Genomic DNA, 14,587 nt, shown 5'->3' with positions numbered 1-14,587 from the left:
TTGCGCCAGGACGCCACTTTGTCGTTGCTCAATGATTTGACAGGCTCAGGAGGGGAAATCTTCGAGCTTCCGTGTTAAGAGTGCAGAGTAGTGCCAACGGCAATGACAACGGCGTAGTAGACAAAGGCGCAAGCGGCAAAGGCCGCATCTCCAATCTTGCTGTCTGCTGCAGAGCACCGATCGCTTACGGCTAAGCACAAAGGTCTGTTTCGGTTGGTTGGTCGGGCGGACGTTGGAGCGCCGCAGCACGGCGAGACGAGGGACGCACACAGGCCTGGCGGTATCCCGGGGTGTATGTACGTACTGCACGCAGCCAACAGACCGCATGCCCACCCGCTGCTTGGCAAACTCCCGGCGACAACGATTCGTTATGCAGAGACGCGAAAAGATAGGGCAGGATGGGAGACGAGGGATTTAGTTTCGGAAATTCAGAAGACGCAAATCTTCAGCAGCCGGCCTTCTGCGAGGTGACCCTGTCAATGTCCGGCCCTGGCGGACGGAAATGAATCGAGTGTCAGAGTCCCTTCCCGAAAGGTGAGTCCACAAAAGGTGGGCGACAAAAAATCCCGACAAAACGGGTCGATGAAACTTTTTTTTTCTTGCTTTATTACCTTGAGTGCTTGAGTCGGGCGAGATTTGGCGGTGTGAAGGGACGGACCACCGAAAGAGAAAAGGTTTGATTTCTTGGCTACGTAACAAGAGGATAGAATCCGATAGTGATGGGGACCTGAAGGCTCTTGACCGACAGTTGAGCCTCTCTCTGTGTTTTATAACTCTTGGCAGTGTAACGACACGACTATGATGCCAACGGTGTCGTACAGAATACTTGGGCGGGGCCTAGGCGGCAATGCACAGCAATGGTTTCCAATGTCGACTTGCTATCGGTCGGTTTCTGTCAGCGCCCGAATATAGAGTCGCTTGTGTCTCGGCAACTTCCACGGCCGCAGGCCATCACGTCTCCAATTCTTGCAGCTAATGGATCTCGTGTTATCCTCATAGTCATGGAAATGTCCGTCTGCGTCTTTCTCAGAAGGGACTCTTTCTCTGCATTGGACACCCCGATGCCGACAGCGCCGGTGATGCCGGCACGGGGTGGAGTCGGTGACCGTCCTGCGCCAAACATTGTGTGCGTGTGAAGAGCCTCGCGCAACAATAGGGTTTTGCAAGGCTATCGAAATTATGGGACGTCAACGGTTTTTCTTTTTTTTTTCTGGGCGGAATCAATTACGTCGTTGGTCAGAGAAAATAAAAGCGGCTTAAATCCTAATGGAGCGCCTCGGTGATCTCGAACAGAAACTAGACCCCCGAGGCCCGAACCTTGGAGGCGGACATTAGCACAGCGAGTTTGTGCAATCTTTTGTCGGAAAAGAGCGGCCGGAGAAAGGACAAGGGATTTGTCAGGAAATAAATGATCAAAGAAGGCCGGACTTTTTTTGGTGGACTGACAAGGCGAAAAAAAAGAGGAGAGCGCGAGATGAGGGAAAGATGGTACCTGAATGTCCAAGTGGGTAAATCAGCATCAAACCCACCATGAATGAGGAGACGAGAAAGAAGGAAAAATTCTTTTGTCTCTTCTTGGTATCAGTATTATTATTAGCGTGCGTGACAAAAAAAAATTGAGCCGCCTCAGAATGCCAGGCGGAGTGAGTGAGCGCTGTTAGACGTGGGAGATTGCATGCCCCATCAGGGCGAGCCCAACAACGCTGGGCTGACGTGATGGAAATTTTCCGTGCTGTGCTAGGCTGACAGAGCCTCGAAACGAGTTGGAGATGCTATGAAAAAGTTATGGAGAGGTGCAACACCAATTGCTGGGTTGTTTTGCCAAGGCGGGACAGCAATTGTGATGTACAGGTGCATCACGATAATGGCGTGTTTGTAAGGCGGGCGATTCACACGATGCTGGTTGCTGTCTTGTCTCGTCTTGCAGCAAGCGTGCTTTGTTGATTCCCGCATTGCCGCTGCAAAGTCCGCCGTGCATGGCCGAACAGACTTCAGCAGTGTTACAGCGCCGTGAATGAATATAATTGGGTGCTGAGAGAGCTGTTACGTGCTAAGAGAACAAGGTTGCTCGCCGTCGGGACCGAGGCTCCATCCGCATCACAAGTACCTCGACTGCCAAGCCCAAGTACCTCTGTCGGGCGGGCCTCTCCTAGCCAGCTCTCACCTTTTTCTTTGGTCTCGCTCCATCTGCTGGCTGCTGGAGCTTGGAGCGCATCCAGGAACCGGCACGCAGAGAGCAGAACAATGTCGTCATGGCCCGTCCCGGCGACTTTCGCTTTGGGCCTGGTGCCTCTGCGCGCGCGAGGCGTCTGGCTCGTCTCCTGTTTGACGTTTGATGATAGGCTGTAAGCCATTGAGGCTGTTCTGCTGGATCAACCGTGTATTTGTATCTAAGCGGCTGCTTCTCAACGGAACTCGAACAAATCGACATGTGGTCAATTTGGTCCGGAGACACGCGACACCTTACCGGGGTCTGGGCCCTCTTTCTACGCTGCCAGCTGGTGATCTCCTTCTTCTCGCGCGTGCACCAGCTCCGGACCAAAATCAGTGATGCGACGACACGGATTCTGACCGGCCAGCTTGCTCCAGTTGTCCAGCAGCGCGCGACCGGGGCATTTTTCAGTCCAGGCCAGGGGGGCCTCGACGGCTTCAAAATCGCGACAAGGCCGAAAGATGCCAAAAGCCACCAAAACGCGTGTGGGAAATTACACGCAGCCAGGCTCCCCTGCACGTCGCCAAGCCGCCACTGATCCCCTGCCATCTCCCGTCCCATCCCAGCCCAAGATGGGCTATTATTAAACTCCTTTGTGGCCTTGTTCGTTTGAGGAATCAATCTGCTCGGGAAGCTAGTCCGATTTCTGATTACGACAAGGAGACCAGGACCGTCGTGGCTGAAAGGACGGCAGATTGTCCACCGGCCGACGACACGTCTCGCGCAGGCTGTAAAGTGCTTGCATCGTGGAAAGTCGGATGCGACTCACAATATTGCTGCAGCCATGCCTGGCTAGGTGCAGCAGCAAGCTGTACGTAGATGTATTATGCTGCCAGCAACCACCAGTAGTAGTACGTGGTGATGGCTCGCTAGGTCGCGTCCAATCCGACGCGGGAGCTATGTGCGGATAATGCAAGGGAGCATCTGTATGTCTTTGACACGCTCTCGGACTCTGTAATAAAGCGAGCAACGACCTCGGGCAGAGCAGATGTTGGGTGCTTGCTTGTTACGGAGTAGTGCGAGACGGACGTCTGGGGCACAGCGTTGGGCGACCCAACGGCTCCGCGGGGTTGCTTGGTTGCCCGGAGGCCGCAGGGCTGCAAAGTCAAGGACCAATTGCCAGCCTGTCAGCCACGGCGGCTGGCGACAGTGGTCTTGTCTCGAACAAATTAGACGGGTTCGTGGGGGGGGGAGGGGGGTCTTTTCCTTCTTTTCATGAATCATCATGTCAGACTGTTCGAAGAAGAGGAAAGCGAGCGAACAAACAATGAATCGCGCGCGTGGCAGGTCGGAAACAATGTCTTGGACCCCCAAGAAGCTGTTTCGGTGGCCAGGTGTCAGATGATGCAGCATTCCCGAGGAGTCTTGGCGCACGCAAAGAGAGGGAGCATGATTACGGAGTACTGAGCGGTTGTTTTTAGCAAACCATCTCGATATTGACAAGACGGCGGGGAGCGTAGACAGAACCGACTCATGCAACAGATGCTGTTTGTTTGAAGCTGTCTTTGCCTGCCAGCTGCAAGCTTTCCGTCAGCTGGCGGGGCCCAATAATATCAGTGCCAGTGCTGGCAGCTACAAGCTCCCCGGCCGACACCCAGCAGAGGGAGAAAAAGTGGCGAGAAAAAAAAAGCGAGAAAAGCGCAGCATGCACGATGAGACGCTAAAGGGCTTGGCGTTATTTCCCAGAGCCCCACCTCGACCAACCAGCAGTCGGCATCGCGCCCGGCATCGTGAATGGCAAGGTGCCGGCATCTTTTACGCGGATTTGCCAGCGCTGTCGAGTGTGTCCATCAGGTATCCGTATCAGTTGTAATTTGGTAAAAATAAAATTCAGTCGCTCTTTTTTTCGCCGTGTTAGTTGATCTATCAGCCCACATTGTTCTTCTTGGCCCGCGTGACCAAGATTGCAACCTCAACTCAACTCTGGCTGCCCAAGCTCTGCGGGGTCGCAGCCCAGGACTTTTCAAGCTTTTCCCACTTGATCCGATGTGCTTCACCGCTGGAGCTACAGTCTCAACACCGGGAAATGTGCAATCCCATGAATACTGGACAAGAAGAAAAACCAGGCAACCCTCCATTCACCGACTTCTCGCCCCCTCAGCTCAGAGGCCAGCCCTACATGCGGCCTGTCCCTCCATCCTCTAGGCTCTAGCTCGATAGGCGACCCCTCTTGCGCGATCCGTCTGCAGCATATCGGCATTTGCGCACACGACATCGTCATGCATACAATATGGCCGTCACCGTAGCGGCAGACTCGGCGTAGCGGTATCTGGCGCGAGAGAAAAAAAATTGCCACACCACGCCATGTCTGCATCGTAGCTCGGCACACTTTTGCTATCCCCGCATGAAATATGGCTTGCTCTTCACATGTATCCAGCCACAGCGGTAAAGCGAAGTTTATATGCGACTCTAACTTCCGCCTCTCACAGCGTGGGCTATAAAACACCTCCTTGCAGTTGCACTATGCACTGTATATCGCGCTAATAACAGAGACTTGCTTCTGAGACGAGTTCGCATTGGAAGCAGGGGACCGGCCAAAGCAAAAGTCGCTTGTCCGAGCCGTCCGGCTTTGTGTGCTCAGCTCGATGCAGTGGCCCTGCGAACCATCATGACGTGGCGGTCGACGCCAGCTGCAGGTTGCCTCTTTAGTCTAGCTGGCCAGCCACACAGCTCTTGCGGCTCAACCCCATGACCTCGCACGGCGTCCACTGCCTTCCGCCTCTGCCGGCGATGGCTCGGCCGCCTGTAAATAGCATATATCAAATCGCCGGCAATCACCAGCTTGGGCGCAGGTCGGTGAGTCGTAGAGTGGCGGGGAGAATTCCAGAGCCGCAACACCATTCCCCAGACACGTGTCGAGGGAAGCGGCGCCGCCGCCGTTAAAGCGCTACGGAATACGGATAACTTACCAGTAGAGTGCGCGCTGTATCCGTACCAACATCTCGGTAGGCGACCAAGGGTCCTCGAGGTTGAGACAATGCTGTAAAGAGCCGTATTGCTCGGTAAAAGCTCAGACAAATGTGATTTGTCGCTGTGGGTGGCATCACTAGCTTCATCGCGACAGCTCACTCGCCAGCCACCCGCCTCTCCGTCGCTGTCGGGGTCGCCACGTCTCGCCAGTGTCCGAAGCGTCCCGCCGCGCCGGGGCTTTGGCAGAGGCCGACCGCCCCGGGGCTGGCGAGGAGGGCTCGGGCTGGGCATGGCAGAGCAGAGCAGAGCAGCGAGCTAGTCGAGGCTGCTGCTGGTCGAGGCTGGTACCTCCCGGTGGGCGAAAAAGGTCAAGAGAGAAGGAAAAGTTTTGCGGACATGAACGAGGTACCTGGACCCACGGCTGGATGTACCTCTTTCTTGACCCGCTGCATCCGGCACCCAATCCTGGTCAGCACCACGCACCCCCAGCGCACCCACTGCCACGCCAGTGTGCCTAGCATTTTTAGCGCAGCTTTGTCCAGAGCAACGCCCAATTTCACAGAGCCTGCAGGGCCGCTACAGCTGCCGTACAGGGGGGGGCTAGCCTGCTCCTCCGCTCTCTGCTAGCACAGATCGCTGGAGGGCCCAGCTGGCCTGCAACCTCATTGGCAGTGGCACAAGAGCGCCTGCTGCCCCGGGCAAGTGGTCGTGCCTCAGTGGTGCAGTGCTTCCCTCTAGGCCCATCCAGTGAGACCACCTGCCCCGGAGGCTGCGGAATAGCACGAACCTTGTGCTAAAAGAGAACTAAAAAGTCTCTTTCGCAGCAGCCGTCATCCTGGAAATTGCCCTGGCGCTGCCTGCCTGTCCTGCCTGTCCGCCCTGTCCGCCTGTTGCCCAGTACTTGCCCCCAAACGCCCCCAAATCTCCTCCTCTTCCCACACCTCATTCCTCTGCCACACACCACACCCTTTCCTCCTCCTCCTTCTTGCATCCCGCATCTCTTCCATATTTCTTTTCGAGGCCTCGTCGCTTTCGTCTTCCCCCGGCTTTCCTTCCTGGCAGTCTTTAATTTCGCCTCTCGTCAACTTCTTGTCGAGTCGACCCTCGCCTGTCGCCCATCCCGATCTGCATTGGGCACGTGCCAGCGAATTGCCAGCCTTTCCGTTCGCATCGAAACGCCAGCGCCGAACGTTGCCGACTCGAATCTCCTTCCACGACCGCCAAAGGACGACGAAAAGGAAAACTCTCTTCTTCCCCTCTCCAGAGACAAAGAGGCCATTCTTCATTTTTGGATAGCATGCAATAGCCCGGCTTCTTCTCCAGACTCTCGTCTTCTCCCGCCTCGCTGCCTTGCTCCCTCCCGTCTCAAGGCTTTCCGCACAAGCGCAGTGTCAGTCTTGGCAGCACGTCACCACACCTCCTTCGCTGCCTAGCAACATCAACCACCCGCAAATCCCCACGGGTGCGTTTGCTCGTCGACACCGCCTCATCTGCAACTCTGCAACTTTGTTCTGCTCGAATTCGTCGCCTCGGGGGCACGCGCAGTCATGTCCGATCGTGCCGGAGCCCTCCCGGGCAAGCCCAAGTTGCCGAATCTTCTCACCGAGAACCTCAACTTGGCCTTCCTAAATCGTCTACCCCATCGCTACCACAGCCGTCGCCGCCCTAGGACAAAGTCCAACGCCAGAGATCAGGGTGTTGATGATATCACAAGTCTCTACACGTCATTTAGTGTATGGGACGGTCTCCGCGACCTGCAAAAACACGACTTCAAAAAGTCAGACTTGCAATACGTCTTCCTCCTCTTCCTCACCCTCTTCTCTCTCTACATCGCGCCCTCGGCCCCTGCGCTCAAATTCTTTGCCCTCGCTGCATCCACTTGGCTTCTTCTCATGCCTGCGACACGCCAGATTCTACTCCCCTCGTCTATGATTTGGATTTGGCTGCTTTACTTCTTCTGTAGTCGGTAAGTCGCTTCCCTCGCAAAGATTTTTTTGGCGCCGCGCCAAGTCTCATATACCGAGCTGTCGCTAACATTACATCTAGCTTCATCGACTACCAGTACCGCCCTCACATCTGGGTTCGCGTTCTCCCAGCTCTCGAAAACGTTCTGTACGGCGCCAACCTGTCCAACATCTTGTCCGCCCACAAGCATCCCGTTCTCGACATCCTGGCCTGGCTGCCCTATGGCATCATTCACTTTGGCGCTCCTGCCATCTGTTCTCTCATCCTCTTCATCTTTGCTGCCCCCGGCACTGTCAACGTTTTTGCCCGCAGCTTTGGCTGGATGAGCATTCTCGGTGTCACGATTCAGCTTATGTTCCCATGCACACCACCCTGGTATGAGAACGAGAACGGTCTGTCTCCCGCTGCCTACGGCATGCATGGGTCGCCCGCCGGCCTCGCGCGTGTCGATGCCATCTTTGGTATCGATCTCTACACGACCAACTTCACCAACGCGCCTCTGCCGTTTGGCGCCTTCCCTTCGCTGCATGCTGCCAACGCCGTCCTCGAAGCTCTCTTCATGAGCCACGCTTTCCCGCAGTTCCGCAACTTCTTCATTGTGTACGCTGGCTGGGTCTGGTGGGCTACCATGTATCTGAGCCACCACTACGCTGTTGATCTGGTTGGAGGCGGTCTCATTGCGGCTGCATTCTTCTACACTGCCCGTGCTAGATGGCTGCCCCAGAGACAGGCCGACAAGCTCACCCGTTGGGAATACGAGTACGTCGAGATTGGGAACCGCCACACCGTTACCGACGAAGAATACGGTCAATATTTCGGTCTCAACATTATCGACAACCGTCGATCGAGCCAGAGCGACGACTGGACTCTCGGCAGCAGCTCGAGTTGTAGTTCTAGCAGTGGGACACTGAGCCCAGTCACCTCTGAGGAGACGATACCTGGACTGTTGGATCTGGATAATGAGCACGATTCCCAATGGGATCACAACGGCCAACGCAGAGACGTGGAGCTCAGCGAAGTTGTTGTCAGATGAGACGCTCACCCACGGCCGACCACGTTGGCGCGCGCCTGGAGTCGACCCCCGTGCCTCTCGCGCCGTCGTCAATCGAGTACTTACGAAGATCTGCGCATGACCGATCCTCCGCCCGAACAAATTTCAACACGCTTCATTTAATTTTCGACAGACCTTATCACATCTTTGGTATCCTTCGGCACAGCGACTTGGCGCAAAACATTGGTGTTTATTGCAAGGCTGTCACGCTCCGACTCGACAGGCCTTGCTGGGAGTATCACGTCATTTCTCGAGACATGCGAGGCCAATTTTAATTTTAATACGCTTGGGGAGACGACAATCGATCGAATTGGCCTCGACATTCTTGCGGCTTGGCTTTATGCCTTTTTTATTACTTCTATTTTTTTACGTACGGCCTCATTTTTTTGGAACAAAAGCCGATAGAACTACGTAATGTATACATACATTATTTTAATTCGTGCATGGGGAAGGGTTTGGGAAGGAACGGGAACTGCGCATTCGAACGCACTTGGGAGATGGAACAGGGAAGACCTGACATGCACTGAACATTCGCTACATATATACACCGGGGGGGTGCTGGCTCAGGCCCTGCCCATGACGGACATGATGAGAAGGGCCCAAGACACCAGGGGGTGTGTGTGTCGAGGCTTGCGGAAAGCAGCCTGGTCCGACTAATGATTGTGAGAGAACTCGGGTCTTGTTTTCACCAAGGATGAGGTGAAGAGGACGAGTTGAAGTTGAACCACATAACCAAAGATAACGCTCGCTAGACATTAGAAGGCAGAAGCAATATGGAAAAACAGTAAAAACTTGTACACCTGTTGAACACGAATCGTGCCTGATTGTGATTTCAAGCTTGTGCCACAAGACACGTAACTTGGAAATATATACCTCGTAACTTGGTGGTTTGATAGGCAAGAATATCGTGATGAAGTCGTTTATTTATTGCTGTGTTTTAAACGTACTTTACTGGTATTCTTCTTTGTGCTGTACTGACATGTACTCCAGGTACATCATCTTTCGTACTCATCGTGTGTATAAACATACATCTAGCTTGCTGATATCAAACTTGTCCATGAAAATGGCTTACAACAAAGCAAGGGAAAGCATTAAAGTGCAAATCGACATGATATAGGGTTGCGCAAAACATGAATCATTCAGGTACAGCAGCTCATCAATTCTCTTAATCTCGCACCGGTGACCCGCCCCAGAGCCCCTTGCTCGTCTGAATCACCTTGTTGGCGATGTTGCCCGGCTGCAGCGCGGCGGGGAAGCCGCTCCGCGGCGTCGTGCCCCCCATGGCCACGTCGCCGTCGCCGTCGCCGCCGCTGCTGCTGCTGCCCGCCTTTGCCGCCGCCGGCCCCGGGGGGGTTCCGCCGCCCTCGGGCTGTGTCGAGTAGCCGCTGTCTTTTGTCTCGCGCAAGGTGGGCGCGGCTGGCTTCGGTGGTGGCGGCGGACCCATGGCGAAGCCGCTGTCTTCCTGCTTGGTCGTCGTGGGCGGGACGGCTGCGGCGCCGGTGGGATTCGCCGGCGTGGGCGTCTGCGTGTCGCGCGAGGGCTCCTTCGAGCGCGCGCCGTCCATCATGAGATTCTGCGCCTCGCGCAGCTTGTTGATCGCGCGGACCGTGTCAATCGCGGCGTGCAGCGTGCGGCGCGCGTTGAAGTTCTTCTTGATGGTGGGCAGGAGGTTCTCGCCGGCGCCGTCGGTGGGCGCGTCGGCGGTGACGAAGGGGTGCTGGAGGGCCTCGTGGGCGGTGATGCGCTTCGAGGGGTCGATGGTGAGGCAGCGCTTGATGAACTCCTTGGCGTGCGAGGAGACGCCGCGCCAGTACTCGACGGGCGTGAAGGAGTAGTCGGCCTTGAGGATGGCCTGCATCTCCTCAAAATCGGTGTCGCGGTCAAAGGGCGTGTAGCCGCAGAGCAGAAAGTAGGTGATGACGCCGAGGGCCCACAGGTCGACGGGCTTGCCGTGGCCGGTCTTCTTGAAGATTTCCGGTGCCATGTAGCCGGGCGTGCCGCACGTCGTGGTGAGCACGTGGAACTGGCTCTCGTCCATGATGCGCGAGAGGCCAAAGTCGGCGATGAGCAGGTCGGCATTGTCCTCGGGCGTGCGGAACAGCAGGTTCTCGGGCTTGAGGTCGCGGTGCACGATGCCGTGGTCGTGAAGGTAGGCGACGGCCGACAGCGTCGCGCGGATGAGGTCGGCGGCGTCGGACTCAAAGTACGACCCCTTGCGGCAGATGCGGTCAAAGAGCTCGCCGCCCAGCGCGAGGTCCGTCACCAGGTAGAGGTTGTTCATCGTCTCAAAGTAGTCGACCAGCGTGAGGATGTTCTGGTGGCCCATCGAAACCTTTTTCAGCACGGCAATCTCGTTTCGCACCTGTCACAGTCGCGAGTTAGCAAAGCAATCACGCCATCACGACAGAAAATTTTCGGATATCTTCAGCCTACCATGTGCTCTCGCCCAGCCATGAGGCGCTTGTTGATGACCTTGGCGGCATAGTATCGGCCGGTGTCGATGTGGACGCATTCCTTGACCGTCGAGTACGAGCCAGCGCCGAGCGTCTTTCCGACTTTGTAGCGACAGGGCTGGACCACTGGCTGCGGCGACACAGCTGCTTGCTCGGTTGCCATCTTTTCGGCCGCTTGTTAATCTCCTCTCTCGCTCTCCGAAGCCGACCGGTCGGTATGTCGAGTGCTGGCTCGGCTACTCGTCGGCGCGCCCAAGGCTGGCTTGATCGTCGGTGGCAGCTCTCTCTTCGCTCGTAAGCAGTCGTTGTATCTATCTCGTACTAGAAGAAGCGACGGTGAACGGCGGTATCGCAAAGATTATTTCAAGGGAACCCGAAATCAATCCTGTCACGGTTTCTGCAGTGGGGGAAAATAGGTGGGGGAGAGGCGGTCGCGGGCGGGAGGGTTGGTCAGCGAAGGCGGCGGCGGGGGGCTGAAAGGCAGCGTTCAATGAGGCCGGCTTGCTTTGTCTGACCAGAGATCGTCCGGCGGCCGCCCAGATAGGATGGCACACGGTTTCCATGATGGGATAAAGAGATGATTGTTTTGTCGGTCAATGATGTAGAATGTGGATTTCTGGCTTGACGACCAGTTGTAAGCTGAATGCGCCCTCACGCGTCTAGGCATCTGTTCCATATTTTACAAGGTGGTATTGGTACAATTTCTTTAACAGCTAATGCCGATATCCAAATCTTGGCAGTCATATGTTGATGTCATACATGGTGCAGCGTGTTACGCTGGAACTGCGAGATGAACTTGGCGGCCTACATGTCGCCCCCACGTCGAGATTGCTTTTTAGAGCTCTTGAACTTTTTGTCCTTGAGTCTGGAATCATGAAATCGTTTGGTCCTGTCATTGTCAGTATGCACCGAGTCCAAAGTCCGACCAGCAGACATACACCTCCTTGTATTTCGCATGTTTGTCGCTGCCCGTCTCCGCTGGCACTTTTTCGTCGTATAGCTCAGCAATGACGGCAGCTAATTTTTGGCGATTCTCATCCGCGTTCGCAGTCCGTGATCTATGCGTCTGGGCTTGAAATGTGAGCGAGTCGCTGCCAGCCGTGTAATACGGTGACATGCGAATACTGGGGTGAAGGATGGGCGGGATGACGGCCAAGATGTCCTTGACAGGGAACACAGAAATGGCTTTCGTCTCGGTCCTTGGTTGGTAAGTATCGTGTAGGGCAATGTCTGCGCAATGTAGAGACACACTTGTTGACATGCTGGCCGCCCGGGCCGCTAGATCGAGCATATGTTGTGCTGCCGCTCGGTAGCTGAGACGCGTTGAAGGAAGCATGCCATTTTCGCGCTGCGGTGAGCGCATCCTGGTCGAGGTCTGCTTCAAAGGCGCTGTAACGTTTGGATCTTACGGAGCCTATCCGGGATGCCGCCGTGGGCAAGGCTATCAACGTCGAGGCCGGAGCAAGACGGCCGTACTGGTAGGCCACGCGTGATGCGAATGCTATCGTCCGCTGCATTTCGACAGGCAGCGCAAAGCTGAGACAGGCGGCGCCGATCGCATGCAGGCGGCCGTTATAGGATATCGACTGCTGACCTGGTTGATAGGATCAATGTCTTGAGAGCAAGTAGCCAAGTGCACTAGTTCTCGGATAGCATCGACAGCTGCCCACAGCAAAGGTACAGCGGCCAAAAGTGGACTAGTGTATGATAAGATGGAGTCTTTATAACGTTCTCTCCTTCACTATTAATTGTATTCACATTTTAAAAGATTGATAATTTATAACTTGTAATTCATTTTAAAGTAAACTTATAATTAAGCTTGACTGAATAACAAAATTAAAACATTCAAATTGTTACCCTTATAATAAATACTTATTTATAAAGTTCTAGAACTAGAGAGATTTCTCTGATAAGAGGCTATAAGGAAGAGATAATAAGATTGCTAGACTCGTCAAGTGGAACAAGCACAGGTTCACTAGAACTAAACTCGGGACCAGGCTTAGGATTGCCAGGCTCATCAACAGGAACAACCTCGGGATTGCTGGGACCAAACTCAGGGCTAAGCTTCGGAATGCCAAACTCATCAGCAGGAACCGGCCCAGGAATAAGCTTGGGATTGCCAAACTCATCAGCAGGAACCGGCCCAGGAATAAGCTCGGGATTGCCAGACTGATCAAGGGGCCTAGGCTCGGGGTTGCTAGGCGCAGGTCCAGGAGTAAGCTTGGGTGTACCAAACTGATCAAAAGGACTAGGCCCGGGGTTGCTGGGACCAAGCTCCGGATCAGGCTTGGGTTTGCTTGAACCAGGCCTGGGATCAAGGACGGGAGTGCCTCCTGTTCCCGGGGCCAGCATTGCCTGAACGCTGCAACGCAAGTGGACAGCCTTTGCAAAGCGTGCGTAGCTGTCTGCATTGTTCAAACTACTATCGGCGTCAATTCTCTGGATGTTTGCCATGCCGTAGCCATTGTCATCGGTTCGAGCCCAGGAGTGTGACATCTCATGCAATAGAATATCTCCGATGTCTTGGCCGCCGCAACTGCCGTCCCTGTTAACAAACGCACACATTGTGATTGGATTTAATCCGTCTTGAGTGTCGGGTATGAGTGAGGTGACCCCGGCGTCGGTAGGCTTGCAGGGGGGGGCCCAAAGCAGCGAACAGGCGTATCGCCATTGCCATTTTGAGCACATTCATCAGCGATCTGTGTGAGATGTTTTGCGACTCTGTCGACGGCTCCTTGATCGGTGGTATGAAAGACGGTCTTGAACAGCTGAGTCGAACTGCCATTTTTGGCCGCTTCCGCGCCGCTTCTAGCTCGCTGAGCACACTCGGTGTAGGCTTGCTTCATTGCCACTTGGTATTCGCTGCACGACTCGCTATCGATGCCTCGCGTTTTAAGCTCGGTTGTATCTGGAGGAAGTGGCGGCATATGGACCAGACACGATGGGGGGGCCGCGCGTCGAGCCAGTTTCCCAGTGGTGAAGCTGTCGTGTTTGGTGGATAGCACCGCGCATGACGCCTGCTGAAGCAATGCACAAAGGAGTAGGTTGAACTTCATTGCTGTTTGAGTATAGTGTTGCCGGTTTGGGCTCAAAGAAGAGCTGTTGCGCTTGCTGGATTCCAAGACGAGATTCAGCGGCCTCGTTACTCTTTATATAGCACAAAATGAAGAAAGACTAGAGGCGCATCCATCAACTGTATCTGAGTCGCATCATCTGCATTGCCGAAAAGAAACAGAGGCAGGGGTCAGAACAGACATTACATTTACCGAGCGACTTTATCTCTACATTGGATCTGCGTCACAAGGCTTTCGCCTGAGCTGAACGTAGTACCATAGTGTAAATGCTAATGTTGCGCTGATATGGCTTTACACCTCGAAATTATGCCAATAACTCTTGCAAGGCCTTTTGAGCCGGGCCAAGCAGCGCTCCGATGTATCTTCTCTTAGAGAGCGAGTCATTAGTTGGCCAATCTGGTCCGAGCAAGTGCCAACATTTCACAACCTGCCTTACAATGAGCGTGGGTGATTCGCGCGTCATCTAGATCTAATCCGTCGCTGCTTATCCAAACTTCATGTAAAGTGGTGATGGCTTGGAGTTTTTCTGCTCGTTGTATGGCATGAATCCATCCTTGCATAGTCGCGCTTTAAGCAATGCACCATAGCTTAGCCGAGCTTGAAGCATTCCATCCTTGCTCGGTCGAGCTTCAAGCATAGTGGTGAGGTTGTGAGGTGGAGCTGGACTGACTGGGTAGTATTTAGTTGTTTCCAACAGAGTAGATATTGTGCTGCGTCGACTCTGAGATTGAGCTAACGTCCGCCGCTCTTATGCGCCGGCCCTACAATTTCTTATCAGCTCCGTTGAAGGAAGAGCGACTCATCTCTTGCAACTCAATGGCCGTCATGCTGTGCAAAAACTGGTGGCTTGCTTCTTTCTGGAGCAAGCGACTACAATTTCAGCCTGAGCAAGATAGAGCATCGATCACCATTGGGAGGGCGA

At 54.6% G+C, this 14,587-nt stretch overlaps 6 protein-coding genes across 7 annotated transcripts; 1 reads left to right on the top strand and 5 right to left on the bottom strand.

The window, feature by feature from the left end:
- Window positions 1-895: 895 nt before the first annotated feature.
- LMH87_005630 (uncharacterized protein) lies at window positions 896-2,354 on the bottom strand (the record flags this gene model as incomplete). 2 transcript variants are annotated; one of them, XM_056203381.1, is made up of 4 exons in its annotated part: window positions 896-1,168; window positions 1,229-1,317; window positions 1,530-1,571; window positions 2,165-2,354. In XM_056203381.1, 4 exons carry the CDS (start codon window positions 2,352-2,354, stop codon window positions 896-898), a joined length of 594 nt encoding a protein of 197 aa, XP_056058845.1. The 2 variants fall into 2 exon arrangements, with proteins under 2 accessions (XP_056058845.1, XP_056058846.1); XM_056203380.1 differs by lacking the exon at window positions 2,165-2,354 and having other exon boundaries at window positions 1,493-1,532.
- Window positions 2,355-4,789: 2,435 nt separating this feature from the next.
- On the bottom strand, window positions 4,790-5,413 carry LMH87_005629 (uncharacterized protein; the record flags this gene model as incomplete). The annotated part of the gene is made up of 2 exons (XM_056203379.1): window positions 4,790-4,842; window positions 5,122-5,413. 2 exons carry the CDS (start codon window positions 5,411-5,413, stop codon window positions 4,790-4,792), a joined length of 345 nt encoding a protein of 114 aa, XP_056058844.1.
- A 1,256-nt stretch (window positions 5,414-6,669) lies between these two features.
- On the top strand, window positions 6,670-8,120 carry LMH87_005628 (uncharacterized protein; the record flags this gene model as incomplete). The annotated part of the gene is made up of 2 exons (XM_056203378.1): window positions 6,670-7,088; window positions 7,169-8,120. 2 exons carry the CDS (start codon window positions 6,670-6,672, stop codon window positions 8,118-8,120), a joined length of 1,371 nt encoding a protein of 456 aa, XP_056058843.1.
- A 1,183-nt stretch (window positions 8,121-9,303) lies between these two features.
- LMH87_005627 (uncharacterized protein) lies at window positions 9,304-10,754 on the bottom strand (the record flags this gene model as incomplete). The annotated part of the gene is made up of 2 exons (XM_056203377.1): window positions 9,304-10,500; window positions 10,572-10,754. 2 exons carry the CDS (start codon window positions 10,752-10,754, stop codon window positions 9,304-9,306), a joined length of 1,380 nt encoding a protein of 459 aa, XP_056058842.1.
- A 641-nt stretch (window positions 10,755-11,395) lies between these two features.
- On the bottom strand, window positions 11,396-12,108 carry LMH87_005626 (uncharacterized protein; the record flags this gene model as incomplete). Its single annotated transcript, XM_056203376.1, has 3 exons — window positions 11,396-11,480; window positions 11,530-11,790; window positions 11,843-12,108. The coding sequence occupies 3 exons, from the start codon at window positions 12,106-12,108 to the stop codon at window positions 11,396-11,398; spliced, it is 612 nt and encodes a 203-aa protein (XP_056058841.1).
- Window positions 12,109-12,508: 400 nt separating this feature from the next.
- LMH87_005625 (uncharacterized protein) lies at window positions 12,509-13,156 on the bottom strand (the record flags this gene model as incomplete). The annotated part of the gene is made up of 1 exon (XM_056203375.1): window positions 12,509-13,156. The coding sequence occupies one exon, from the start codon at window positions 13,154-13,156 to the stop codon at window positions 12,509-12,511; it is 648 nt and encodes a 215-aa protein (XP_056058840.1).
- Window positions 13,157-14,587: the final 1,431 nt, after the last annotated feature.

This window comes from Akanthomyces muscarius, chromosome 1 (assembly GCF_028009165.1).
Source record: "Akanthomyces muscarius strain Ve6 chromosome 1, whole genome shotgun sequence".
Lineage (NCBI taxonomy): Eukaryota > Fungi > Ascomycota > Sordariomycetes > Hypocreales > Cordycipitaceae > Akanthomyces > Akanthomyces muscarius.
Note: the sequence above shows the minus strand (reverse complement) of the source record. Positions and strands in the feature narration are given on the sequence as shown.